At 54.9% G+C, this 27095-nt stretch overlaps 1 protein-coding gene across 6 annotated transcripts in view; it reads left to right on the top strand.

Moving 5' to 3' along the window:
- Positions 1-27095, top strand: part of ZBTB16 (zinc finger and BTB domain containing 16) — a 151942-nt gene that overhangs the window by 115136 nt on the left and 9711 nt on the right. For all 6 annotated transcript variants that reach the window (XM_044456380.1, XM_044456379.1, XM_044456381.1 and 3 more), the window contains one exon: positions 23474-23644. In XM_044456380.1, the coding sequence (XP_044312315.1) occupies positions 23474-23644 (171 nt within the window). The remainder of the gene's footprint in view (positions 1-23473; positions 23645-27095) is intronic.

The raw sequence follows: 27095 nt of genomic DNA on the forward strand, positions 1-27095 counted from the left end.
TACCTCATCCTGTTGAGAACCAAACAACAATGTCATGCGTGGAGCACATTCAGGGAAAGAGGCTGTTTTTCTGCATGTTAGAAATGCTGGTGTTCTACTTGAAGGGAAACACTTTAAAAGGCAATTCAGCTTTCTTCCATCTGAAGATGGAAAAAAGGCCAGGATTCGCCTGCCTGCAGCCCTCGGTGCCACTCTCCCTGCTTCTTTTGTGATGTGTGAATGCTCACCCCAAGCAGTGTAAGAACATGGCCTATTATTTCTGCTTTTATTTCCTTTGCCAGCTTCTGTTGAGTCAATACGCTTGGTGTTTTCTTATTATTTTTTCCATTTGAGGAAATTAAATTTCGTAATTTTCAAAGAGGGCGATAAAATTCTTCTGCAACTGAATTTGGCCTTTCCAACACCACCAAAGCTGATTCTTTTTTTTTTCTTTTTTTTATGAATGGGCCTTTAGTTTAAGGAGGGGGCCATGTGTTAAGGGTGTTTTTTTATTAAGCTAGGGTCTAGACCAGGATCTGATAAGAAGGTGATTAAGGCCCTTCGGTTCCCACCTCACTTTGGGCTTTATCTGGACTGGGAAACAAGAAATTTTGCAAGGAAGATCCATCATCTTGCAGAAAAGTTGTAGGCTTGAAGGCCAGGATGCAGCGGCTTGTTTGATTGCTGGCCCCATTTTGCAACACCTCCCCCCCACCCCCCCACCCCGCCCCAAGAATCAGTCAGTCTGGAATAAAGCGGAGCTTAAGAAAAGGAGGAAGCCTCACTTTCGGCCACTGCTGTGTTTTTAACCCAATGGCGTGTCCAAGGGTCCCTCTTCTGAGATAATAGCGTCCTTTGACATAAGCTCTTGGCCCGCTCTGTCTTTCATATTGGTGTAAAGACTGAAATATCCTTGTCATGCCTCTTTGTGCATCTAAATATAGACCTGCTTGTGATTATGTTGCAGCATCGCTAAGCTTTTTCTTTTCAGCGGCTTGGCCAGATGGGACTTTACTTTTTCCCCGTTTTGCTCTCGGTAAGAACAGTCTAAGCAAACTCCGGTGAACGATCCCCCTGCAACTGTGCAGGGCTGGCTGAGCCCCCAGAGGGACCCGAGGGACCCGCAGTCCTGTGAGAGGCAGGGGAGCCGGCTGCCCCAGACCAAAGCTGGGCTTGGAGGCCGAAAGTGGCTAGTGTGACACACAGGCAAGTCTGCACAAGGCCTGCAATGATGTTCGTGCAGCTGTGCACACCGTCATTCTGCTTGTGTGACTGCCAAGACCCCAAAGTAGTAGTAACACGCCAATAAATAACACAAAACAACAGTAATAAAATAAGCATAAATAACAGAGAACCAGAGTGGTGTAGCGGTTAAAAGCACAGGAATGGGGGCTCAGCCTGGTTCTAGTCCCCACTTAGCCATGGGGCTGACTGGGTGATTTTGGGCCAGCCACAAACTCTCAGCCCAACCTGCCTTGCAGGGTTGTTGTTATGAGGGTAACATTGAAAGGAGGAGGATTCTGTACGACATCTTGCGTTCCTTGAAAGGAAAAATGTGGACTATGTATAAATAACCCCATCATCCAATTTCTGCAAATGAAGGAATACGAAGATTTGTTTGTTTATGCATGGACAAAAGAGTCAGATATTTCCAGAATCAGGGAAAAATCCCCACTCTAGCTCACTGCTGCTCATCAGAATGGAAGCACCCAATAATAATAATAATAATAATAATAATAATAATAATAATAATAATAATAATAATAATAATAATCAGGGTGCAATGGACAGGAATGCCCACGTCACTCATCTCCAGCGAAAACTTTCAGGTGTCCAGTTCTCACTGGAGGAGGAAGGAGCAACCAGGGATCCCTCCTCAAAGTTCATTTGCAAAGGCTCCATCCGGCTCACCCCCATTTTGTTTGCTCTCCGTTTCTTTGGCTCCTTTGCACAGCGAAAGCGCACGCTTCGAGCAGAAAGGCTGTGCATTCCTTGACTGGAGCCGGCCTGCATTCTGCAGATGTGCTCAAAATATGCCAGGATCATAAATCCAGAAACGTGTGGATATTTTTCAAGGAAACACTCTCCCCCTGGCATTCTCCCATGTGCAGATGGACTGCGGATTGAGACGAGATGCTTGTACTGCTGCACGAGGCAGGTAGCCTATTTGGTAGCCTCTGACTACCGGAGGAGAGGGCAACAAGACGGCGTCGTGACTCAGGAACACACGGACCAAGGAAGTGCCTGGCCACTGCTGCTCCCACCTTTCAGCGGGCAGAGAAGAAGGCGTGTTTGTTTCGCAAAGCAGCTTTTCTTGGCCCACAAAAGGGTTTGTCATAATAAGATGGTTAATACTATGTTGCCACAAGACTCTTTTCGTGTTTTGGATGCAACAGGTCTGATGCAACATAGTTTTCCGATGGTCACCCATCTGAAAAAAGTTTCTACGTAGCAGGCGCTTTTAGTCTGTTGTAATTAACTTGTCTGTTTTGATACTGTGGCTGTTGGAAGTTATTGTAAACCTTTGCAGACTTTCATTGAATTTTTTGCTTTTGAGGCTTCTGCATCATTAGGTTTTTAATCTGCTTAGAGCAGTTGATTTCAGTGCAAGGGTAGGATAGAAAAGTTTGGAAGCTGGAAATGATAAATATTTGAAAGTCAGTCGCCTCTGATTAAAACCAAGTGAAGGGTTTTGATGGTGTTTCCATTAACTGGGTTTCTCAAAGCTCCGTATTGTTTTCCAGAGATGCGGGCATGTTTGAAAGTGCTTTTGGATGGCAAGAAATTTCTGATGCACTGGAAAGAGCCGGTACTCTTTTGATCTGGTGATGGTGTCAAAAACTGCAGGGGTCGAAATTTGTTTGTTGTTTTAATACCTGCAAGGCTGGCAGCTGAAAATGCTGTTCACCAACCTGTGATCCCACTGGAACATGGATTCATGGCATGTGGGAAACAAAGCACCCCTGCCTGTATGAGCAGGATTGAATCGGGCCATGGTGCTCTGATTGGCACCAAAGACTGGCGGGGAGACCGGCCGGCTCTTGCTTGTGCGTCAGGCCCCGTTGCCCATGACGTTTGGCAGTGCCCACACTGGGTGGCAAGAGTTGTGTGACCGACTGGAACACGCACAAGGCCAGCCACCCACGGTCCCGGGAGCTTCAAGCGCCCGCTGTGGCGGCCGGTGCACCCTTCCCCACTCCCTGAGGGACTCTCCCGCTTGGCCCTGTTTTACGGGCTCTGGGCAGTCTCAGCCGAGGAAGGGCAATTGGCGCCTGGGGAAGCCTCTTCCTACAAGCTGCTCTGTTGCTTCTCCCTTTGCTTCGTTCTGCGCCAGGTCCCTTTCGCCAGCCGCCGGACTTCGCGAGGGTGTCCACCCCACACCCACACCCAGTTTCTGTGAGCACCCATAAATTAGCAGGCCTCTGTCCCTCCCCCTTGCGTGACGTTCACTCGGGGTCCAGCTGCCACAGTGAGTGACACAAAGCCAATATCTAAATAATAACCTCCCTTACCCTCACCGCCTCTTTCTCCCCCCTCTCATAAAGACTTGGTGTTTTCATTTTTCCCTTCAAGGTCAAGATCAGAACCTTTTTAAATAAACACATATCAAAGGATCATTAGCAAAGCAGCACTGTTAAATTGAGATATTAACTTCTGTCAAGCATGCGTTTTCGTTCCTTTTTTTTTTGGAGGGGGGTTGTAACTCACGACTGCTGTAGCCTTTTATTATTATTTTGGCCTTAGGCAGTAGCATCTGGCTTGCTGTAGAGACTGTAAAAATTAAAAAGCAACACAAATCATTGGGAGAGAAAAGCAGTAAATTCAATGATAAGAATTTAAAATGAAAATGTTTCGGGGCTTTTATATTCCGCGGAACATGAAAGGAATGAGTTTGTGCGGCTGTCGCAATAAAACGGCCGGCACTAATAGCCGCTTGATTCTTTTCCTTTCTGCTCCTTCCTCCTCATAATCGCTCTTCCTTGGGCAATCGCTGAAAAAGTGCAATAAAGTATAAGTAAACTGATGATGGCGGCTGTGACGACCGGGTGGAGGGGGGCGGGAAGAAGTGTGTGTGCAGCCGGCGCTTCCTGTGTGAGGCCGGGGGAGCAGACATGACTTTGGCCCCATGTCCCAGAGCGAACACTTTTCTAACAGAAAAATGGTGCCACTGGGCCCGTTTTTGGAAGAGCTCAGTCCATCGTGGCAAACAACCTTAGGGTAGAAGCATCTTTCCCATGAAGGGAAAGTTGGATCCGCAAGCCCCCGCTTTCCGCACGGCAGAGGATGGGCATCGCTGGCTCTCCATACCCAGGTGAATCGTCGCCTAGCTGATGCTGCACAAGCCTCACCAGCACCAAAGGCTCGCCTGCAGTGTGGCCCAAAGTGAACCCAGGGACTCCTTTCCCAGTGACCTTTGGGGACATTTCTTTCCAGAAGCTGAAGGACAGTTGGGTACATGCTTAGGTAGGAGGAAGTCCTACAATATTCACAGCTCGTGCAGGCTGTGAGATGCTGGAAGCGACGCCTGAAGGTGCCCAGTCTGTGCCCCGACTCTTGCAAATTCTCTGGGAGGCGAGGCGTTGCTGTTCCCCGCACCCGTGGCATATCAGTGCGCACTCTGGGGTTCAAAGCACATTTGAACATCCTGCTCAGGCAGTGACGTTAGCCGAGCAGCCAAAGGGTGCTGGTAGCGTGCGAGGTTCCTGGCCAGTGTTAGAGTTGTGTTGATTCCCCGGCGAGGCCGCGGTCCTGAGAGACCCTGAGCAGCTAACGCTTGGGACTTCTGCGACAAGAAGAGCTTTCTGGAAGGCCACATCCTGGCGGCTGGAGCGAGGGATCACATATGTCATTTTTATGCTGCCTGTCGCACCGATGTGCGGAGAGGCCGGCCCTTTTGTCTCCTCTGGACTTCAGCAGCCCAAGGAGAAGTGAGAAGCAGTTCCGGTCATTTTGCTGCACTCAAAGGGGCTGAGGGAGTATATGAAGAATAGGATGCAGAGGTCGAGGGAAGAGGGTGTGACTAACGCGGCTGGTCATTCAGATGCGGGGCTACATTGTTCGCAGGGTCCAGATGGCCCTTGGAATAAATCAGGGGAGGCAGAAGCAGCGTTCCAGGAGGAGAGGATGTCTGGCTGGGGACGTGCTGCTTGCAGAAGGGCGGCCCAGGCCGTGCCGGGCCCCAGGAATGCCCCTGCCGGTGGCAGAGCGCACCCCGGAAAAGGCATCGTGCCCCAGGCATGGTTTGGTTCCTCTTGCGTTTTGGCTTCTCCGCCCTTCCCTATACATGCCACACTGCAGCTCATTTTAAGGATGCCATTGCATCTTGCCTGCAAACAGGGCGGGTTTCGCAGGAGTCTTTGCCAGACAGACGGAAAAAAGTCGGCCTTTCGCATCCGCCACGGAGCTGGACTGCAAGCGACAGTGCAGTCAGGGACTCTGTCCTGAGCCAGGTGGCCAGTGGTGTAGGCCTGGGGACCACTGCCCTGCCCCCGGGCAAGGGGGTGGTGCTTTACTGAAGGCACACTACTCCCTCCCGCAAGAATATCCAGAATGCTTCTTCAAGCCCATATTGCTGTGCCCGCCCTCATGTGGCAAAGCTTGGCAGCTTCTGTGCGCTTCCCAGTCGGTGGTTTTTAGCAATAGCATATAAGTAGAATGGCATATAAGTGTTTAAGATAAATAAATGCCGGGTGATCCTGTGCCACCCAATTCCCTCTCCGCCAATCACTGCAAAGGGGTTTGCTTGCCTGGCTGCATCAGGCACTGGTCCTCCTTAGGGCACTGCACTGAGATAAGTCACCCGGGCGTTGGATCCCACCCCATGTATTCCTGAGCACTTGGCCGAGGCAGCGAAAGCAGCTCTTCCCGTCCTTCTGAGCCACTGTCCCGCCGTCGAAGTGCTTTCGCTAAGGACGTCTCCTTTGCACCTGTCCCATGTCATGAGGTAGGAAGGGGGGATGTGAGCGGCAGGGGATGGAATGCAAAACCTGCGCTTAGCCCAGGGATGGAAGAGAAGTGCTTGCCACATGCATTTCAGCACAAGCAACAGATTCATGCTTCCAGAACCAAAGCACGAAGCCGAAGACAGCTGGCCATCCAGGACCAGGCATTTCTAGAATGGTGCACTTCTCCAAAAAGAAAAGCGCACAATTCCAATAATGTGCACAAAGTGAGCACCTTCCCCCGAGCGTGCGCAGTCACGCGTTTTGCCAGCAGAGCACACGCAATGCCACGGTTTCAACGGAGAAGAAGTGCACCTGTGCCGACGGACACGCCACTTTCAGAGAGCTGGGGGGTGTGCCCCTGGAAAGGTGGATTTCTCCAATGTTGTGTGAAAATGTGCACCAGTGTCTCCTGACGAAAATTTTAAATTTAAAAGACGCATCCAATGTGGGGATCCAACAGAACCTGGGCAAGCCTAGCCAAGCAGCCCCAGAGCAAGGCCGTGGCAGAGGCACTGGCACAGAGTGCCCAGTTCCCTGGTTTGCCAGCAACTGTGCTTACATAAGCCGGCTCCCTCTTGCCAGCAGGAGCAGTTGGAGAGTGTGTACAGCAACTTTTTAAACATTTGGTAACACAATACGGTGTTTGAAAGAGGAATTGCGACATGTTCCCTTTTGAAAGACTCTTTAAATACAGTATCCTTTTAAAAGTGTGCTTTTAGCATTCCAGAGCTGCAGTATTAACAGCAAACAGCAATCATCTCTCAATGGCATCATTGTTTCAAGCAGAAGTGCGGCAGCCGGGTGACATGAGATGGGAGGAAATGCGAAAGGATGGATTTTGCAGGCGGCGCTTTGCCAGGGTGACATGCTCCATGTGTGTGCGTGTTTGTGTATACTGTGCGCAGCCACGTAACGGGAATAATCAAGGGTTTCTCCTGCGGATGTGCTCGGGCAGCGCCATGCAAGGGACACTGTGTGCGTTGTGGCCTTGTGGCTTTGTTGCAGGAGGAGCGTGATCATGCAGTGGACCCTGAAAGCAGGCGAAGCTGCCCTCAAGTCGCCAGCACACGCTCCGCTCATGCAGGGCCTGGAGGCCCCAGGCCGGACCGGGGGCAGCTCGGGGGGGGGGGCACTGGTGCCTCTTCCTGCACCAGCTGGGGCAGGGTCAGAAATGACAGGCAGCGCCCCTGCTTCCCATTTCTGGGTCTGTGGGAAAGGAGGAGGCCCTGGAGAGCCGCTGGTGCCTCTGTGGCCGGGGGTGGCTTTTCATTCAAGGCACGCACTGCGTTTCCCTCGCCTGTTTGAGGAGGGGCAAAAGACGGCCGCGGCCCCTGCGACTGGCCCACGCGCTTGGGCTTCACAGCTCCGGACTTCGGCCGGTGGGGACCCACAGCGAGAAGGGCTCTTTCCAGCCTCCCGTTGCCATCTGCGTGGGCCGCATGGCCGGTGCCAGGGCTGGGAACGTGGGAAGTTGCCCTCAAGTCCCAAGGGAGGCATCTGGTCCACCGTGCAGAAGGGGAACACTTTAAATCGCAGGAAAACTCCTGCCCAGTTGAGGAACAGGTTGCAATCCGAGCAGATTCTTCCCAGCGCAGCATCCCAAGGGAAGTGCTTCCTGGCAAATTCCAAAAAGACAGATGTGGTTAGTGGTCCCTTGAAGAAACGGAGCTGGTGGCAGGAGAAAATTGGGATTATTTGTTGACTGAAACTTGGGAGATCTGGGAGGGAAGCACCCGGGAAGCCTGCGGGCCAGCCAAATGCCCCGGGAAACCGAAGGCAGGACTGTCGCGAAGGGTCACCTCTCGCTGTCACGCCCCTCTTGAGTCCGGGGGTTTTCTTTGGGCAGCACTGCCAGCCGCTGGCACACACAGCATGCATGAGTGAGCCCAGCCGCCTGATGGGCCAGTCCAAGGCCCATCCCAGCCGCCCGTTTCGTGAAGCCCCGCGATTCTAGAGAGGCTGCCTAAAAGGGGGTTGTTGTGGGGAGAGCTGGGCTCACGTCACCTCTTGACCAGCCGCTTCAGTGGACAATGTGCTGGAAAGCCTCCCACAAGGTCTCTTCCACACGTGCACACACACACACACACAGACACACACTCTGAATGTGGGGAAGGGGGGGAAACCACACCTGCCCATCCGGACGCCCTGCAATGCCTGGGAAGAGGAGATGCGCTGCTTCGGACAAAGAGCTGCGCCCCCCAGGATTTTCCAAGCAGCTTTCCCATGGGGGGGGGCGGCGGTCCCCCCCCCCCAGGAGCCTTTGCTGAGATAGCTTCGCCGTGGCCGCTTAGCCACCATGTCGCCCCCTTCAGAACCCCCAGGCTCGGTTCCTTTCCTTGAGAGGCCGGGAGCAACGCATGGCCAACATCCCGACAGTGGCCCCCTTTCCTGGGGTGGAATTGGGGTGAGAGGAACGGTGCCTCTGGCATGCATTTTCTTAAACAACCGTTTCCGCAAAATAGCCATTCGGCTCTAAGTGGGAGCATCAGGTTGGGCTCGTGACGTTGTGGAAAGGCTGGGCACACCTCGCTTCCACACCTTGAATCGACGCTCGGTGGAGATCAGGTGGAAAAGCTAATCTGCTTCTCAGGGTTGTTGTCAGAATGAAGTCGAGGAGGGGAGAGCAGAAAGGCCCCGAGCGCGCCGGAGGAGGGTCGGGGTAGAAGGGAGTCCTAATAGCGAGTGAGTGTTAATTAGCAGTCGCTCGGCTGCGTCTCCGAATGCCGCGCTCCACGCAGGGATCCTCCGTTCCCAGGCGGAAGATAAAGTTCTTATTTCGGGGAAGGCCTGTGCCAGGCCGGCTCAGAGCATTCCCAGCCCCCTCACCTGCGGGGCTGCCCAGTGGCCAGAGAGGCTGGCCCCAGACAGCAAGGGCACCAGCTTGTCCTTCATCTGGGGCTGCTGCATGTGCTTCCTCCATTTCACTCGCACTTTATGTGCTCTCTGGGAAGGAAGTGAGCCTGAAACTCCAAGGAATCAGATGTTTAAGCCTCATAATCTCCAACTGCTATTGTTAATTTGGTGGAGCATTTTCCATGTTAATTTGTTCTGCATTGTACCATTAAGAGCCAGCCGCCCCATGCCTGCTGTTCTGCCAGCCCCCCGAGCCCGCCCCGGCTCCGTGCGAGCAGCCCCGGCACAGCCACCAAGATGGCCTGGAGCTGCGTCACGCGCCCATCCAAGAGGTTCTGGAGCCAAATGAAGGGCTGCTGCCTCAGGACGTGTGTCGCAAAGCAGGGCCGAGCAGAAAGGGGGCCCAAAGTCTCGGCACCGTGGCAAAATGTCTCAGTCCATCTGTGCTTTGACCTTGACAACTCGACAACTTTGCAAGGAAGGCAAGCATGTTACTCTCCCAAGCCTGCCACTCCCCAGACGTGCTGGACTACAGCTCCCATCATCTGCAGCCAACATAGGCACTGGCTGAGGATGATGGGGAGTGCGGGAGAGCACATGGTTGGGGAAGGCAGCCTTGTGCTCTTCCTCACTCCTAACTGAAGACAACATGAGCAGAGGGTCTAAGGGAGCGTCTTTCTGCACATGTCCCTGCCCGGTCCTTCAGAGCCTCCTCAGAGGCCCTTCCCTGAGAACCGCCCTCAAAGAAGGAAGGGGGTGACATAGGAGAAGGGCCTTGGTGGTGCCACCCGTCTCTGGAGCCCGCCCGCCAAGGAGGCCCGCCTGGCCACCGCTGTGCAGAGCAGGTCCCTCCATGGGAAGGCCAGCTGGCTACTCCGCGACTGGTCCGTGTGCGTGTTGTCCTCCTGGCAGCAGCAGCACTGGCGGCTGTGCACCTCTGTTTCATGCTTGGCTCGTCCGTTTTCTTGAAGCCCATCCAGGGTGGTGCATTGAGAAGAGAGATGAGCAGCAAAACTCACTTGCGCAAGCATTTTGACGTGGCGGCGGCGGCGAAGCGCACAACGACTTTCTGGTGTGTCTGTCTCTGCCTGCATTTGCATTTCAGTCCCCTGCTCCACGCTCGTCGTCCAGACGGTTGTGAGCTCGGGGCGGGGGGGGGGGCTGCCTCCAATGTTCGTCCAACTTAGGTCCCAGTCATTGAACGGCTGTACCCTACCAAGAAGTAACGTTGGGTCAACCCAGTGTCCCTTAGATGTCCTCTTGCACCCAGGCTGGGAAAGGTCAGCTGAAGGGATGCTGAATTGCACATCGACACAGGGGTGGCCATGAGAAGACCCACTGTCCCTGGAGAAGATACCTCAGGCTATTCTTGCAAGGGGGGAGGAAGAAGGCAGGGCGGGGCTGTCCTTCGAGGAGAAGGTTGCTGCCCTGCTTGTGAGCCACTCTGCCCTGTGGACCAGCGCCTCTCCCACAAAGCCATGGATTGAATTCGTAGCAGTGCTCAGCCCAGAGCGTGGAGGGAGGAATCGGGGAGGCCAGGCCAGCTCATGGCCGAGCGTTGGTGCTCCGCCTCCCCACACATCTGCTCCTGACCTGGACCCACACGGGCGATGCCACGGATGCGACGGGGCGGATGTGGCTCGGGATGAGGCTGCTTCCGGAGCACAGGCATGGACGAGTGCCTGCAAAGGCAGACTTAACATGCACTTAAGCTGCGTTCCAGTTGGAGATGAGCAGGAAGGGATTAGGCCGAGGGGCTTAATGGGGAGAAAGGCAGGGCAGCGTTCCCATCTCTGTGCCCTCGCAGGGAATGCGGGCGCAGGAGGCCACTGAGAAGAACGGCCAGGGTGGTTTCAGATGTCCTTGCCTCTCGCGTAACTGTGCATCCTACCAGAGCAAAAGGAGCTCCTTTCTGGACACACGAACCCCTTTGCGCCCCTGTCTTGTGAATGCAGCTTGGGTGCCTCCAGGATAGCACACCAGGACGCATCCATACAAGCACAAGCCCCTGAACACATGTACATGCATACCCAGGCTGTGTGCGGGGAGGGGCAAGAAGACTCGAAGTCAAATGTCTCAAAGTCAGATCCCTTTTTAGTATGAATTTGCTGTATCTCATTCCGAGCACTAATTCCAATTTAATTGCAAGTGGCCCGGAGCCTCTTCAATAGGAGTAACAAATGGTTTGATTTTGTAAACTTCATCAGGCTGCATTTTAAATGCGACACAGTAGCCCGGCTCGAATGCCAATGAAGCACTGAAGTAGCTCTCTGTTTACTAATTATCCGTTTTTACTTCAAGCCACGCTGGCTGGCTTGTCTGATTAAATCGGATTTGTGGGATACAGAGCTGCTAGCCGAGTTTTCTCTATAGTAAACGAGATTGGAACTACGGAGCGCCTGGCTGCACACTGTAAATTATATTTCCTTTTAAAGGGGACGTGTCTCTTTTATGCCTTTGGCCTGCCTTCTGCATATTAAGCGCCGTGGCGCAGCAGTGTTTGTGCCTGGCTTAACTTTTAATGGGATGTGTGTCTCCAGACATACTGATTTCCCCTCAGCACATGTGTGCGCACACGCCCCTTTCCAAGACCGGGAGGGGGGACACCACCAGCGCCCCCAAACCTGACGTGCATTTCACCAACTGCACCTCAACTTTTGGAAACAGGCCAGGAAGAGAGGCTAAGAAGCAAACACAGACAGCAAGCCCCTCGTTCCTGACATATCTGCCTGATGCCACGCCTGGAAGAGGGGTGGATGCGGAAGGACCTGCCCTCTCCAGTGCGGCACCAGCTGCCTCCCAAATCACCTGTGATGCAAGGCAGGGCAGGCATGAATTAAACAGTGCCACTCTTGCGAGGGTTTTAAAAACTGCTGTGACTATTGATGCTGCATCGAAAACATGTAATCGCAGTGCCAGGCTGGTGGACCGTTTGTCATTAGCATGCGCCGCATTGATGCTTTGCTCCGGCCGACTTCAAGGAAACACCCGCCCCGTGCGCGATGGCGTGTCCCCCACCTCTCGCCCTGCTTTCCCCATTTGTCCTTCCTTCGGTTGTGGCCTCATCCTGCGCACCCGCTTTCCCCACCTGCACCACCCCCGCAGAACAAAAGCCGATCAGAGGAGGCGGCCTTTGCCAGCGAGCGACCGCGGGGCTCCCAGGCTGTCCGGAACCCTCCGCTGTTGTCAAGACTTCAATTCCGCAAGCTTGACCTGTCCTGCTCCTTCTCTCCATATCTATCTTTGTGCCGCGAGCTTTTTATATTTTAATTTGCTTTTGAATGTCCTACCAAATTAATGGTGTATGTTTCTCTCTTTTGGGGCCATTGTGCCGGTACAGTACAAGCAAGGCCCCTTGGTGTTTCGTGATAGCGCCGTTACCGTGGAAATGAATGGCCGCCCCACTTGTGCCTTCCATATTCTCTCATTTTAATTGTTGACAGTAAAAAGCATTTAAATGCTGCTTAATTTGTAATCATCTTCTGGAGGAGGAAAAAAGGAGGAAAAACCATTAAAATGTCAACGAAATGAATAAGCCCGGCTTGCTTGCTCGCTCGCTCTGGTCTGTGCACTCCCCTTTTGCTAATTCTCGCCCCACCTCCGGGGTGAGGTTGGTGGCCATCAGTTTTTCTGGGGGCAGTTTCCTTCTCTCCCCATTTTCCCTTTCAGTGCTGCTACATCGAAATATCCCTGCGTTTCTTTAAAGCGATGCTGAGTTCTTTTGCTTTTCTGCCAGAAATGCATTTTTGGTGCACAAGAAAGGGTCAAGGAAGAGAGCAACGACTGGCTTTGAAGATTTAAAAAGCAGATTCATAAATGTGGATTAGGTGAGCTGAAGCAGAACCACATACGAAAAGGTGCACAGTGGAAAGCTTCCTCCTCCTTTGGACCTGCACCCCACGAGCTCCCTGAGGCGCATGGTGAAAATGGGCCTCTTCAGTCCCCCAGGACCCCTTGGCTTGACCCGGAAAGCTCAGGGTCCTTCTCACCTCCAGGCTCCTTCCTTGGAGGAATCGGGTGCATTTCAAAACCTCAACCCAGAAATGCAATGGTTGATGGCCACTTCCCACTTTCACCTGCTTTATTTATTTATTTAGAACATTTTTATGCCTCCCCCGTTGCAACGAAGCCTCGGGGCAGCTCACAACAGGATACAAAGTACATAAATACATAAATGCATGCGTGTTTGTTTCTGCCAAGAGGGCAGATATCGGTGTGATGGCACAGAAGGAAAAAAATGAGAGACAGACAGACAGAGAAGCAGGTTCCTCTCTCCATCAAATCCTAATCGGGCGCATTAAAAATTGCCAGGGAGCGTTGCGCATTTCCGCCCCTTTGTGCTGTGTACACGTGCACACCCGGTGCTGAGGCTCCACTCAGAGGCGCCCGAAGCTCTGCTCTTGCGCGCTGCAGAGCGTGCGCCTGACGCGCTGGGCCAGGCCTCCGCAGCCCCTCGGCCGCCCCCTCCCGCGTGTCCCGCACTCCGCGGGCCTCCCAGTCCAGCTGCCAGCCGCGCCAGCCTGCGGCCGCCCTCCCTTTGTTCTTCCTCCACCGAGGCGTCCCCAAGAAGAGCCCCCGCGATGCCCGGGGGGCCGCTTGTTCCTTTGCCAAGCGGCCCTCATGTCGAGGGAGGCCTTCTGGACTTGGGGTCGTGCTTCCTCCTCAGAATGCCGCCCCGCTCCTTGTCCCGCTGGCCCGTCCTCAGCGGGCGAGGACCTCGCGTCGGACGTCAGGCCGCTCGTCTTGGGCTGTCTCCGGTCCTTGGTGGCTCTGCTGCCACGTGGCGCTTGAGCGCCTGCCTCAGAGGACGGGGCTGGGAAGGGCCCTGTGCCAGCAGCTGGCAAGGCGACGAGAGTCTAGACAAGCAGCCTTGGCAGTTGCCATGAGTCGGGTCAAGCCCCCGTGTCACCCCCGCATGGCTGTGGCTCGCAGAAAGCTTTTTATTCCCTGGCCTGGAGCCAGCCGGCCCCTTCAGCTCTTCTCCTTGCTGAACATCTGCCAAAGTTGGGCAAGGGGAGCGAGGAAAAGTGGCACCGACACGGTGCCGCCCTTTGTCCTTCCGCAGCCTTCTGGAAGACCCACCGCCGGGGCCTCCCGAGCTCCCTCCCCTTCCAAAGGCAGAGGAACTTGCGTTTTCGCCCCTGGGTGGAGCAAACAGGTGCCCTCCAGCACGACAGAACCACTGATGAATTCAGCCGCCAGCCCCAGAGAGGAAATGAGGCTGAGCTCACGGGACAGGGTCTCGCCCAGCTGTTGTTCAAGAGCTGACAGGAAACGAGCGGCTCCTCGTGGCCCGCAGGGATTTCCCCTTCATCCCCCCAAGTGGTCCATCAATGCCGTGGCTGCCCTCTCCTCAGAAGTGCAAGGGTCCTGCCCTCCACCTCCCCTTCGGCACCTGCAGCTCCAGGTAGGTGCTTTGCTTCAGTGCAGAGGAGAGAGGCCGCTAATTTATGCAAGACAAGCAGCCTGCTCGTCTTTCCACCACTGATTTCCTGGCGACAGTGAAAAACTATGCAAACAGAAAACAAAGTGTTTTCTAGGTAGGAGCAAAACACTTCGTTTTGCATGTTGGTAAGGCAGCCAGAAATGAAGAGCGACAGCGCTGAGGAGCAAGGCCATGCTGCGCGGCGGCCCCGTGGAAGGGCGGCTCTCTGCCACAGACAGAACGCCTGGCACCGGGGCAAGCGGCAGGGCTCCCACCCAGAATGGGAGCGCCGCTCCTGCAGGCCTGCCGGTGCTCAGCATGCCACGTGTTTCCTGGCCCCAGCCAACGACAGGGCGAGTGGGCATCACGGGAGCTGGCCTCCTTGGGCATCACAGCGTCACCTGCCGCCGTGAATGCAGGTATGGCCTCTGGGTTTGGACGCGGAGGATCTCCAGCCGAAGGGCCCCAGCAGCAAGTGGTGGGGAAAGAGCTCGCTTTGCCTGGGTCCTGGCGAGACACGGGTGATCTCTGGGCTCGGCAGACAGACAGTGCTCCTGTATTTCTTGGGCTGGGAATACAGTCTGCTGTTCGCCGGTTTGCCTTCCCTTGCCTGGTTTCCTCTGATCCCTGGCTCCCTTTTGCATCAGGAGCTCCATCAGAAGCACTGGGCTTTTGAAGGCAAGACACCGGCCCCCGTGGGCCCCCAGCCAGTTCTGGGGGGCTGTTGGCAAGGGGCTGGTGTGGGGCCCAGCCAAGCTCCCACCTGGCTTCCTTCCCCAGCACAGCCCTGCACAGGGGGGCAGCGCAGGCAGCTTGTGCATCGGCATCACCCCGGGGCCTTCTGGGAGTCGTGTGCCGCGCTTCCGCCCTGAACCAGAGGCGCTGGACATGGGGGCTGCGTGTCCGGACCAGAGCTGCCACGCTGCATGCGTGTAGAAGGTGCTCCGAGCCTCGAAACGAACCGCTCCTTGAGCAGAACAGGCGCCGCCTGCTTCCCAGCCCCTCAACTGCCGAGACAGGCCCGGGTTGCAGGGGCTTTTCCCCTCCAATTGGGGGCCAATTAGTTTCACAAATGAGGGCCCTGCGGTGCCACCGTGGATTTGTTCCAGACCTGCACACTGCCCCGCCGCCATTGTCCTCCCTTCCTCTCCTGCTGGCCGGCCTTTATTCTCGCCCACAGCAGGGGCGACTTATGGGAGACTTCTCCGGGCGGCATCCTGCCGGCTCGGGGCCTCCCGTCCACAGCTGGCCGAGGTGCTCAGGGCCTCAGACCCGCTGACCTTTGCCCTGATCCTGCTGTCATGTTGAAAGTGGCAGTCCAGAGGGCCGCATACCTCGCGGGATTTCCTCCTTTGTGGGTGCATCCACTTTTGTTTCGGGGCAGTGCTGGATTTCGGAGCGCTGTTGAGAGCTGGCCATTGGCTGCGTGTGGGGTGCCAGCGCTGCTTTTTGTCTCCAGCGAGGCTGGGAAGCAGATAAGAAGAGGATTCTGCACGGCATTAAGTGCGGTTGCGTCTCTTAATGTGTGTTTTTAATTCTTCGCCTCATTAATTCTTCCCCAAGTGCTGTCTTTGGCTGCTATTCTGGTTGGGTCCACCAGGAGTAGAATCATTCAGCCCCCACCCGTTGGGTATTTGAGCTTCTAGAAATAAGCGGGATGAGTCTCGCTTTGAGACGGGGTTGGCGCTGCGGACGGCCACCCTTCGGCCTCAGCCGTGGAGGAAAGAGGAGAGCAGCCCAAATGGCTTGGGGCTTGCCATCAGAAGTCTTTCTCCAGGAACGTTGGCTTCCCTTCACCCCACCTCACACTGTTTGCCACAATTAGTAAATCTATTCATGTTATTTTCGGTGTACAAGGACCAATAAATCCCTCCTGTGTGGGGGGGGCAGGGGGGCTCCCCACTTAATGAGCAAGCTCGTTGACAGATTTGTTTACTGCAAGTGGAGGTGCAGTATAACGAAATGCATTGTGTCTGCTCCCTACAAAGCCACCCTGAGGCTCTGCCAGGCATGGGGCAGACGCAAAGTGAAGCAGGACGCGAGCGCAGGTGACAGAGGAGTGATGAAGTGCGCTTCTCGGCGCCCTCCCTCGGAGGAGCACGGTGGCAGGACCTTGATGTAATCTTTGCCCTGTTTGTTTCCTTAATGCTGCTATTTCATCCGCTCCCCTCTCCATGCAAGCACACGCCTCCCCGTTGCAGCGCTTGGGCCTGACATAAATCGCGCCTGCAAGCTACCCGAATTTTGCAGACTTGTCTGAAGCGGGTGGCTGGAACCTGCATAATGTTTGCTCTTTACTTCTCCTTTCCCTTTCCTCAAGTCGCAGGCTGCATGATACTTCTCAGCCTGCTTCAAGCGAGGAGTGTTTTTGTCACTTGAGTACAAAAGGCTCCTGTTGTGCATCAGCCGCCAGATACAGTCCACACATATTCCAATATGGACTGTCTTGAGAATCCAAGGCCAAATAAATTGCTGGGATTGAGTCCGGAGTGGGCCACTTGGAAGGGGCGCTTGCACAGAGGAAGGCAAAGACCGCGCCAGCGAGGAATCAGAAAGAAAATGAGAATGTCGGAAGAAGGGACTGAGCCACATGTTCTGCTGTCAGCCCAACTTCTTTTGCATCCTCTTAAAATGCAGACAGAAACCTGTCTCCTACCGAGCCGGCAGGCTGCAGGGTTTTGTACTGGCGATAAGACAAGCGCAGACTTGAATTAAAAAGGAGGTTTTTACCAAATGCATTGACAGTCGCAGGAAAGCAGCTTGCAGAAATGAAAGTTCTCCCCCATGAGCAAAATCTTTCGAAGGGCTGGTTTGGATCTTGAGGGTCATGCTTGGGGGTCAGTTCTTACAGGGTGGGTATGTGAGCAGGACCACGCAGAGCAGAGTTGGCTACAGGTTGCGGGGGGGGGGGGGGGCCTGGGGAAAAGGCCCCCTGTGGGCCTGACCTGCCGCTGCGGTTGCAGGAGAGCTGAAGGCTGCATTTTTAAATTTGCCACAGTGCTTTGAAGTGGCTCGTGTAGCATCCTTCCAGGACGCTACGAGAAATCTAAGATGCCAGGCGGGGGAGCCCGGGGGGCGGGGGCTGCTGTGGTCCTGGGAGCCCAGCAGCTGCCCAGGAGTCCTAGGATCTTAGAAGAGTGGAGTTGGAAGGGGCCAGGAAGGCCATCAAGTCCAACCCCTTCTGTTGTAGGACACCAAGTCACACCACCCCACTGAGATGGCTGGCCAGTTTCTCCTTGAATGCCTCCAGTGTGGGGGAGCCCACTGCCTCTCCGGGCAGCTGGTTCCACCGCTGTATTGCTTGGACAGTGAGGAAACTTTTCCTGATATCTAGCCTGAATCTGAGTTGTTGCAACTGGAGCTGATCATTCCATGTCCTGCACTCTGATATCAGCGAGGAGAGGTCTCGACCTTCCTCTTTGTGACAGCCTTGGAGGTACTTATAGGGGGAAATCATGTCCCCCGTCGGTCGTCCCTTCCCAAGGCTGAACATGCCCAGTCCTCCAGTCTCTCCTCACAGGGCAGTGCTTCCGAAGCCTGGATCATTTTTGGTGCCCTCCGCTGGACCCTTTCCAAATGCCCTGCATCTTTCTTCAATCTTGGGGCCCAGAACTGGACACGGGGTTGGTGCCTGGGGGTTCGTGGCTGAGGGGAGGCCCTGGCCATGGGCTCCTCCGGCACAAGGGACACACTCGGTCTGTGCGGCACCGTGAGCCCCTGCCGTGCCCCTCTTGTGCCAATATTTATTTATTTATTGCATTTGTGCGCGGCCCGGGGGCAGCTCACGTTGCAAACATGGCACGGCAGCACTGATAAAAATAATAGATAAAACAATAACAGCAAAAGCCACAATTACATAACCCTGATGCAGAGTGCAAGCAGGCGCGTGAGCAAGCGTATAAGCCACAATAAGGCAATGAAACCAGCAGCGCAAAAACAAACAGAGCATCGTCCTAAAAGCAAACACTAAATGAAGAGGATTTGGCGTGGCAGCAAGAGCGAAATCACGCGGCGCCCATCGCACCTCTTTCAGAAGGGGATGGCAAAGGCAGGAACCGCGACCGAGGTCCCTTTCCTGGGTGCAAGACACGGCACCCCTTCCAGTCCCACTGCGGCCCTGAGCTTGTTGCCCCCTTGCAGGTGGGGCCTGGCCCATCGTGGGGGGAGGCCCTGGGCGGGCCCGGCCGGTCCCCCGCAGCAGAAGCCCCTGGCAGATGCCCCCGGCAGCCTGCTGCTCCGGGCAGTGGTGGTGGTGGTGGTGAGACACATCCCCGCTCACTCCCCAGCTCCCAGCAAGTGAGAGCCCCGAGGAGGAGGAGGAGGAGGAGGAGGAGGAGGAGGAGGAGGGCCGCAATGAGAAGGGGTCTGGCTGGAGGAGGGCCATGCCATGCCAGGAGGGCCAGAAGCAAGTCCAGCCGGGAGCACCAGGCCTGCTCAGGAAGTCCGCAGCCCCTGTGTTCCCCGCGGAGCGTGTCCGCGAGCACGTGTGGGCGAGACGGAGGAGGGCGGTGCCAGCGCAGGTGTGCTGCAGCGTCCGCTCCAGGCCTCCCAGTGCGCCTTCGGCCGCGCTTTGGACTTGCCGACTTCATCCCAGCTCTTCCCGCTTCTTCCTGACACTGACGCGTCCGTGTGGAGCAAAGGGTTGCCAAAAAAAGCCTGTGCCTATTTAGAGGTCCCTCTCCTGATTAAGTCAGCGTTTGCGACGCGGGATAATGAGAGCCTAGCACTCCTAAGGTGCAGACACCTGGAGCCACTTCCAGCTGCGTTCTGCTTCCCCCCCCCCCCCCCCGTTCCCCTGGAGGATCTCGCTCGTGTCGAGGCGAGCGTGGGTGTGAACAGGGAGCATGGCTGGGAGCTCGCACAAGCGTGTGAACCGTCTCTTCTTTAGGTGTGTGTGCAGTCAGGGGCAGGGGGGGGGGTCCCAGGTTTGATCCGCATCAGGCGAAAGAGTGGGCTGATCCACTGGTGTGCCCCACTTCTAGGCCACTTCGGGGACTCCCACAATCACCCGGGTGCGGCTTACTTAGCAGGAAGGACTTGAGGCTTTTTTGAAATAGTGGTGTGGTTCCCCCAGTCGCCATTTCGGGTCCAGAGTGTGCCAAGCTCCATCGCCTGAGCTTAAACAGGCACATGCAACCTGAAGGTGGAATCCTGCTATAGCAACTGCAGATCTGAAAGCCTTGGAGGGGATCGGCAAATTAAAATTGCTCGTGCACTCATATTATCTCGTAGGAGCACATGACCTGCAAGGACCCGTCAAGAGGAGCAGGTAAGAAGCACTCCTGAGATAAATCCTCCAGGGAAGACTGCATAAAGGCCCCTGCGATCGAGAGTTCTCTCTTTCCCCACCTCCAGCCTGCTCTTTTGGCCCCCCTGCAGGCACTCGCAGTTCTCCTCCATCTTGTCCTGTCCTCCCCTCCCAATTCCAAAGTCACCCCATCCACCCTCTTAGGGAGAATCCCTGTTTTGCAAGTAGATTCAGGCTGGGGCTCACAGCCCAGCTTATTCTGGTTCATCACTCTTGTCCCCTTGTCCTCATCCCTCGGTCTCCATCACCCTCTGCCATAGGATTCCTTGCAGAGATTCAAGCGGATCCAAGCCCTTCCAATGCACATTCCCAGTTGGGGTGCCGTGGTCAACAGTCCATGGAAGCGCACTCTCCGTGGCAAACCGTGGACAGAATTGCCCGTGGGAGTCCCCAGAGAGGTCTCTTGCCCCGAACTCCTTTGGGCTCCCAAGACGTGTCCCCCGGTTCTGTGGCAACCTCTCCACCCTCTCTTGCTAGCCACCCAGCCCGAAGGCCATGGCAGAGTCACCACGCCGGCATCCAAACGTCTTCCAATAGCAACCCACGTTTGACTTTCGGCCAGATTTGGCATCTCTCCCCATTCCTTGCGACTGTATTCCTGGAGTGTTAATTGGAGGCCTGGCAAACGAAGTGAGAGTTGCTTCTAGTTTCTTTTTTCCTTCTTTAAAGGCGGTGTAGAGTCAGCGGTTACCTTGCAACATCGTGGTGTCACTAATGAATTGCTAATATAATTTTCTAGGTAATTTTATTTCTACTCCCCCCCCCCCCCAGATTCTAAATCGGCCTCCGAAAACACCGTGTTTGTTCGCCTTAATCTTCCCTGTGTAATGCAATTTGCACTGACTCATACATCTCAGAGCGATCAAGTATGCATAAACAAAGGCAAATTGTTTAATAGTACAAAGGTCATGGGGTGTTTGTTATTGACAATGTGTAAATATTGGGATTGCAAGGTGAGTGGGGGAGAGACATTTACCACCCTGTGGCTTGAGGCCTTTCTGAGCCTGGAGTTTGTAGGCATGCAAGGACTTCTCCCATGGATTTCAAGCGGGGCAGGGGTCCAGAGATGCAGGCGTCTTCCTCCTGTTTCGAGTACGCATGCTCCGGCGCCGCGTGGGCCATCGCTGCGGGAGATGTCAGAGGTCAAGCCGGGCTGGCCGTGAGCATGACGCACGCGTCAAGGTGTGCGTCGAGTTGGGCAGCCGTCCAGCAACTGGGCAGTCAGGTGACTCTCCCTCCAGGAAGGGAGCTGCCTTTCTGGGGAAACCTTTGCGGCTGAGCCTGCGTCCCTCTCCTACTTAGGGGGGCTGCTTTACTGAGCAGCCCACGTTTCGCCATAAAACCTCGAGGCTTAGCTTGCTCAGACAAAAGCCCAGGGGCCTCCTGGGTGTCTTCCGACTCCCGGTGCGATGCAGGGGGTCAGCGGGAGAGGCGCCGAGCGGTTCGATCTTCGCAGGCCCCGGCGTGGGGTGATCTCACCTGCTCCTTCCTGCGCTCGGGCGATTTGGGACTGAAGCGACCCGCCCAGTCTCGCATTTCTGCTAACATTGCGACACATTCTTGGCTGTGCAAACACGGGGATGAGACGGAGCCCCAAAGTCCTCCAGCTCTAAGACTCCACGAAAAGCAGGCGCAGTCTGCCCCGACTGTGCTGCTCGGAGTTGTGGGTCCGTGTCCACAGCAGTTGTGCTCCTTCCTCCCGCTCGAAGTTCTCCAGATGCCTGTGTCTGTGGGGGGCGCAGGGGGCTGGTGGAGCTGGGAGGTTTTCAGAACTGCTTCAGTCATCCAGGGCTCAACCCGCGTTTCTCGTCTCTCAGCTCCGCCAAACCACCCTTTGCACCTGCACCTGGATTTGTTTGTTTGTTTATTCATTTAATTTAAAACTTTTAAAGACCGTCCCTTGCCATAGTAAGAGCCAGGGTGGTGTGGTGGTTCAGAGCGTGGGACTGGGACTCAGACGACCTGGGTTCAAGTCCCCACTCAACCATGGAGCCAACTGGGTGGCTTTGGGCCAGTCACAGACTCTCAGCCCAACCTACCTCACAGGGTTGTTGTGGAGGGGATAAGATGGAGGAGGAGAATGATGTAAGCTGCCTTGAGCCCTTTGTAGGAAAAAGGCAGGATATAAATCAGAAAATAGACAGACAGACAGACAGACTCAGGACGGTTTAACAATAAGACAAAAGAGAACAAAACACAGCATCCTGGTCAAATTCTTAACCAATCAACAAGAAAACCCATATTAAAAACAGTCAAACCTTAAAACATTGGAGAAATAAAAAGGGGTTTGCCTGGCGCTGAAAAGAATAAAGTGACAGTGCCAGGCGAACCTCTCTGGGAAGCGAATTTCGCAGTCGGGGTGCCACTGCAGAGAAGGCCCTGCTCTGGGTAGCCCCCTCCCCCCAATCTCCTTCAAGGAGGGCTCCCGGAGAAGGGCCTCTGCCCCAGATCTTAGGGGGTGGGCAGGCACATGGGGAAGGAGACGCTCCTTCAGAGAACCAGGCCCTCAGCCGTTCCCCTCCCACATGGGTGCTTTGGAAGAGCAGCCAAACAGCCACGCAGACTCTCCAAGCAGCCTGGGCCTGCGGAGCTGGACTGCAGGGATGGCGACCGAGCCAGTGGCCCTGGGGACCACCCCGGCCTGCAGCCCTCCTGGCCCAGGGCTAGCTGCTCCCACGCTTGCCTGTCAGTCCTCCAGCAAGGGCCCCTCTCAGCCCTGCCGGGGACCGAAGCCAGAACTTGCGGGTGAGACCACACGTCCCCCCGAAAGAGATCAGGCGCTGGCAAATGTCAGTAGCAGGGGGGCTTTTTGTGCCACACCTTCCGCTTCCTGAACAACTCCCTCCCTGCTTTGAACGCACCTGTATCTCCAGGTTGCTGGTATATTAAAGAAGGCCATATTATAGGTTAACTGGTTGTCAGCTTAAACTGGTGCCAATGGCTCTTCTCATTTTACTCTTCACTCTCCTTCAATGAGGCATTTTCAGAGTGATCGTTAATATTTTTAATTTTACTTCTTCAAAATTACCTCTTGCTGGTAGATGGATATTCGGGAAGTACATTAGGAAAAACATTTTCTTCCCAATTTCCGCTCATGAAATTTGAAAGTCACAGTGTGCACATCATAACATGTCTTTTACTATCTTTTTTTAATTTGCCTTTTATTTTATTTTATTTTATTTTAATTTGCTCCCTAACTCGTGTAATCAGGTTTCATTAATGGAGGGATATTTGCCTAATATGCTCTTTTGATAACTGCTTTTGATGTAACTGCCTTAAACGTCGCAGCATCCGTTCACATCACACCAGAGAAGGTGTCCTTCCCTTTCTGCTCCCGTTTTGCCATAGGCAAAACTATGTCTACCCCACACTTAAAGAAGGGAGGATCCAAGTGATGTAATTTGAATTAAATGTGCAAATTAAGCTAATATTCGCTTATTTTCGTATAATCCCTTTTCTTTGAGGCATGTGGACTGTCAAGATTCTAAGACAGGTTGTGTGTATGTCAGGCTGAGGGGTGAGGGAGCAGAAAAGATGCCAAAGTCCCGAGTTCTTGTGGCTGTGAGAAAATCTCTGAAAATGCGAGGCAGGTAAATAAAGGTGCTGAAATGTAAGCTCTAAATAGACTGGCAAAACCAGAACAAATCGTCAAGCTTTTTAAAATGGAGTATTTTGTACGGGTTACAGAATTGTGTGTGCTTTTGAACATGGTCTGCTTTATCCCTAGCTAGAGCCAGACCTGGAACCCCTGGAATTGTTTTTCATTGACCATCACTGTTATCTTCACAGTCATGAGGGCTAGAAACATGCTGTAAGTTAAACTGAGGTCGCTGCGCACCGCACCCTTGCACAGGGTGCTCCCAGCATCTAGGGCGCAGCTGCTTCTGTGTATGCAGGAGAGGGTGTGGATGAGGAGATGGCCTGGGAATGTGGCTGATGGGAACTCCCTTCCTCTCCCTGCAGGCTCCGACATGGCCGTCTTCTGCCTCCTCTGTGGGAAGCGCTTCCAGACGCAAACGGCCCTGCAGCAGCACATGGAGGTGCACGCCGGGGTGCGCAGCTACATCTGCAGCGAGTGCAACCGCACCTATCCCAGCCACACGGCCTTGAAGAGGCACCTGCGCTCCCACACAGGTACGTGCTTCGGCCCCAGGCGAGGGCTGGAGCCACGCGGGCCGGCAGGGCGGGGCGCTCGCCCCTGGCTCCTTCAGCACCACTGCTCCTGCCCCCACGGAGGCGCCCCTTTGCCGGGTGCATTCGCATCTCCCGCCCTGGAGCAGGACGCACCCGTCCTCTGCCCCACAGGAGAGCCAGCGGTGCGTGCGGAGGAGGCTGGGCGTGTGTTCGGGAGCAGAGAAGGGGCTGCGGCTGCAAACTATTCGTTGGCGGAATGTGAGGAGCACCGGCCGGCTGGCCTCTTGCTCTGGAGCTCATTTTGCCAACCTGCCTAGCAGGGCTGGCTTCTTTGCCAGGATCCTTACGATGAGTAACCTCGGCCGCCAACTTGGGAACGGCTGAGACCAATCCGTGTGAAGAGAGGCTTTTGCTCACACTTCCCTCTACCGTGAGTGACGTTTGGCTGCGTTTCAGGATTGGAGAGCTCTGGCCCAAAATGGGAAGGACTGCAGATGCGACAGGAAACTGAATTTTGCACCCCACAGAGGCTCAAAAGTGCAGAATTACTGAGGGCTGCATTAAAATACTAAGTCCGTGCATTTCTCCCCCATCGCTCAGTCTGCAGGAACGGCCTCCTACACCGTGCCTTGCTCAGGCGATGTAACCCGCACGTTATGCCTTGATGCCCGGTGTGGTGCGGGGAGACAGTGGAACCCTCTGTATGTGAGGTCGGCCGGTCTCTGTGACCGGCCTGCCCTCGCGACAGGGGTGTGCTTCTCCGCCGTCATTCCCCACAGGCTGCCGTAGCAGGCGCAAAATTCCATCCTCCTCTTGCAACATGCGCATCATCCCTCGGTTAGCACCAGTGTTGTCAATCCCACCCCTTCCCACGACATGTGGGGGGACTTCACACCCCTCCTCCTTCCGAAAGACCCCACTGGGGATCGGTGTACATGCAGCTTCCGTGCAAGCACAAGCGCCCCCCGCCCCTCGCGCTCCCGTCGGCTTCGGGCTCTTCCGAAGGGCCTGGTGGGCGCACGCCTCCTCTGCTCGCTCGGCTTGTGCGCCACCTCATTAATATACCACCCTGCCAGCCCCATTTGCTTCCGGGCTGTGCTGAGCATCAGCAGCTGCGCTCGGTGCACGGGGCAGCCGGGCTGCTGGCATCGACGGAGCCCTGATTTACGGGGTGGGCTGTGTCATAAAATCCTTCGCTGTGCCAGCAGGGCGGTCTACAGGTCCCCAGGCTGGCTCCAAACAAACGCGCCAGGTAGTGCTCGAGAGGCCGGGTCACAGGTGCGGCCGGCTGGCCAGAGGGATCGGTAATTAGTCCCGTTTGTCCTGGACTGAATGTCAGCCTCATTAAGAGGCCTCGCAAAGTGAATCAACATGCCATAAATTGGATTTTTTTAAAAGTCTGGCAGCCAGGTTTTGTGTCCAAAGGCACAAAGATTTGCTTCCTCCACAAGCCTTGCAAAGCAGGTGTTGTCGGCATTACTTCGGGAGGACCCAGATTTAAGCTCATTTAACATGTGATTGCCTTGATAATTGAATTTGCTCAAGCAGGGCCCTGCATTCGCACTTGCCTTGGAAGGGTGGCCTGTCGTTTGCTCTGCTCTGCTCTGCTCCACCTCGCCTTTGCTTCTCCTTGCTTCTCTTTCGCTTCGCTTTTGCCTTGCTTCGCTTTGCTTCGCCTTTTTTTGTTTTGTCTCATTTCATTCTGAAAGTAAGCACAAAATTGTATTTGTTTTTTTTTTAATGGAGACACCCTGCATGAAATGCAGGCAGCGGAAAAATGTGAATTATGCAGCAGGTCGCCCTTCGTGCTCGTGCGTTGTTCCCGCTGAAAACCGCTTTGCGTGATCAGGCCGTCGCCACTCCTGACCTGCTTGGGGGTTGTCCGGGGAGGCTCGCTCTCCGTGTGGCGCAGGGACCTCGCTGCTGCCGTTCCTGGAACAAAGGGGCTGGGAGGATGCATGTGAGCTTTCTAAAAATAGCACAGGAACAGAGTCCTGGATCATTCACTCAGCCAGGGGTTTGCTGCCCCTCTTCCTGGTGTGACGGGTTTCTTGTTCCTCTTGCCTTCTTTTGTGAAGCTGGTTGCCGTGTGGCCATTTTACACCTGGAGAAACCGAGGCTGAGAAAGAGGGAGGTTTTTTGAAGCCTTCCGGTGGACCTGAGCACTGGAAGAGCCATTCTGGGCCCCTCCTTCTGCCTGTGCAGAGCTTGCGTGAGAAATGCAAAGGCTCCTCCAACCTCGGTCTGCGTGGCACGGCCCAACCCTGCCTGGGACAGAGCAGGGGCAGCTGAGCGCTAGACGCGCTTTGGAGGAGAGGCCGCCAGTCCAATCCCAAGTGCCATTTCCAGGGAGGGCAAGAAAGGCTCCTGCTCAAAGCCCATCGTTTTCAGCGTCATGGTGGACCACGGCTGAAGAAGCGCCACTCCATGAGGCAAGCCCTGTGTCCATCTCGGTGCCCCTCATCTTTCCCCCATAAAATGAGGAGAAGGTCAGCAGTGTCTGAGTCAGGCCAGGGATTTGGACGCAGAACTGTTTGGCTCTCTGTCACCAAGGTCCACCCCAGGCCCGATCCCCAGCATCTCCAGAGAGGAGGAGGAGGAGAACAGCTGCCAAGCCCTGCAGAGCCAAGGCTGCCAGTGTGTGTTGGCCATACCGGTCCAGCTGGCCCAAAGTCCTGGCTCAGCGAGCAGCAGCTCCTGATGCGCCTGAAACCCTACGGCTCGGGCTCAAGGCAGGGACCAGGCAACTGAAAAGCTCGGCTGGCCTGCAAGGCTGCCCAGATTGCGCGGACCCCGATTCCATAGGCTTCCCTCATCTCCGGGACACTCGCCGAGCATCGTCCCCGTCTGCACCGGTGGCTGCGCAGCATGCAGAAGCTGCTGTCACACACAAACATGTAATGATGCCTGGACAATTTGTGCTGTGGGATTGGAATTGATGCTGTGAGGGTCCTGATGTAGGAGAGGAGGGGGATTCTGCCCGGGGGACGAGGGGGGGAAGCAGCGGCAGGGGAGGGAGAGGAAAGCAAGAGAGTAAAATATCATTGTAACTAGGAAGTGGAGGCGGCAGCCTGTGAGTCTATAACGAGAAGGACAATTTATGCTCAGGCACGAGTTCGGTTTGACATGGGGATAATGAAAAAGCGTAGGTCATTGTGGATGACTTAAGCCTTCAGCAGCTGAGGAAAATGTATGAAATGCAAGCGGCATTACACGCTTGGCGGCTCGGCACATCTGCACCGGGACAAGTGAAATACAGTGGGGCCATTCTTTACCATAAACTTGTGGTCGTTGGATCCGCCGAGCCCGGAGAAGAGCGTAATTACACTGACAAGACAAATCAGTGATATTTAAATATTCATGAACAAAGTCTCGGGCAATCAATCTATCTTTATTGTCCTTCCATTCAGCTTCTGTAATTTTTATTTTTCCGCAAAAGAGAATTGGAAGC

Source organism: Varanus komodoensis, unplaced genomic scaffold (assembly GCF_004798865.1).
Source record: "Varanus komodoensis strain SLA01 unplaced genomic scaffold, ASM479886v1 scaffold83, whole genome shotgun sequence".
Classification (NCBI taxonomy): Eukaryota; Metazoa; Chordata; class Lepidosauria; order Squamata; family Varanidae; genus Varanus; species Varanus komodoensis.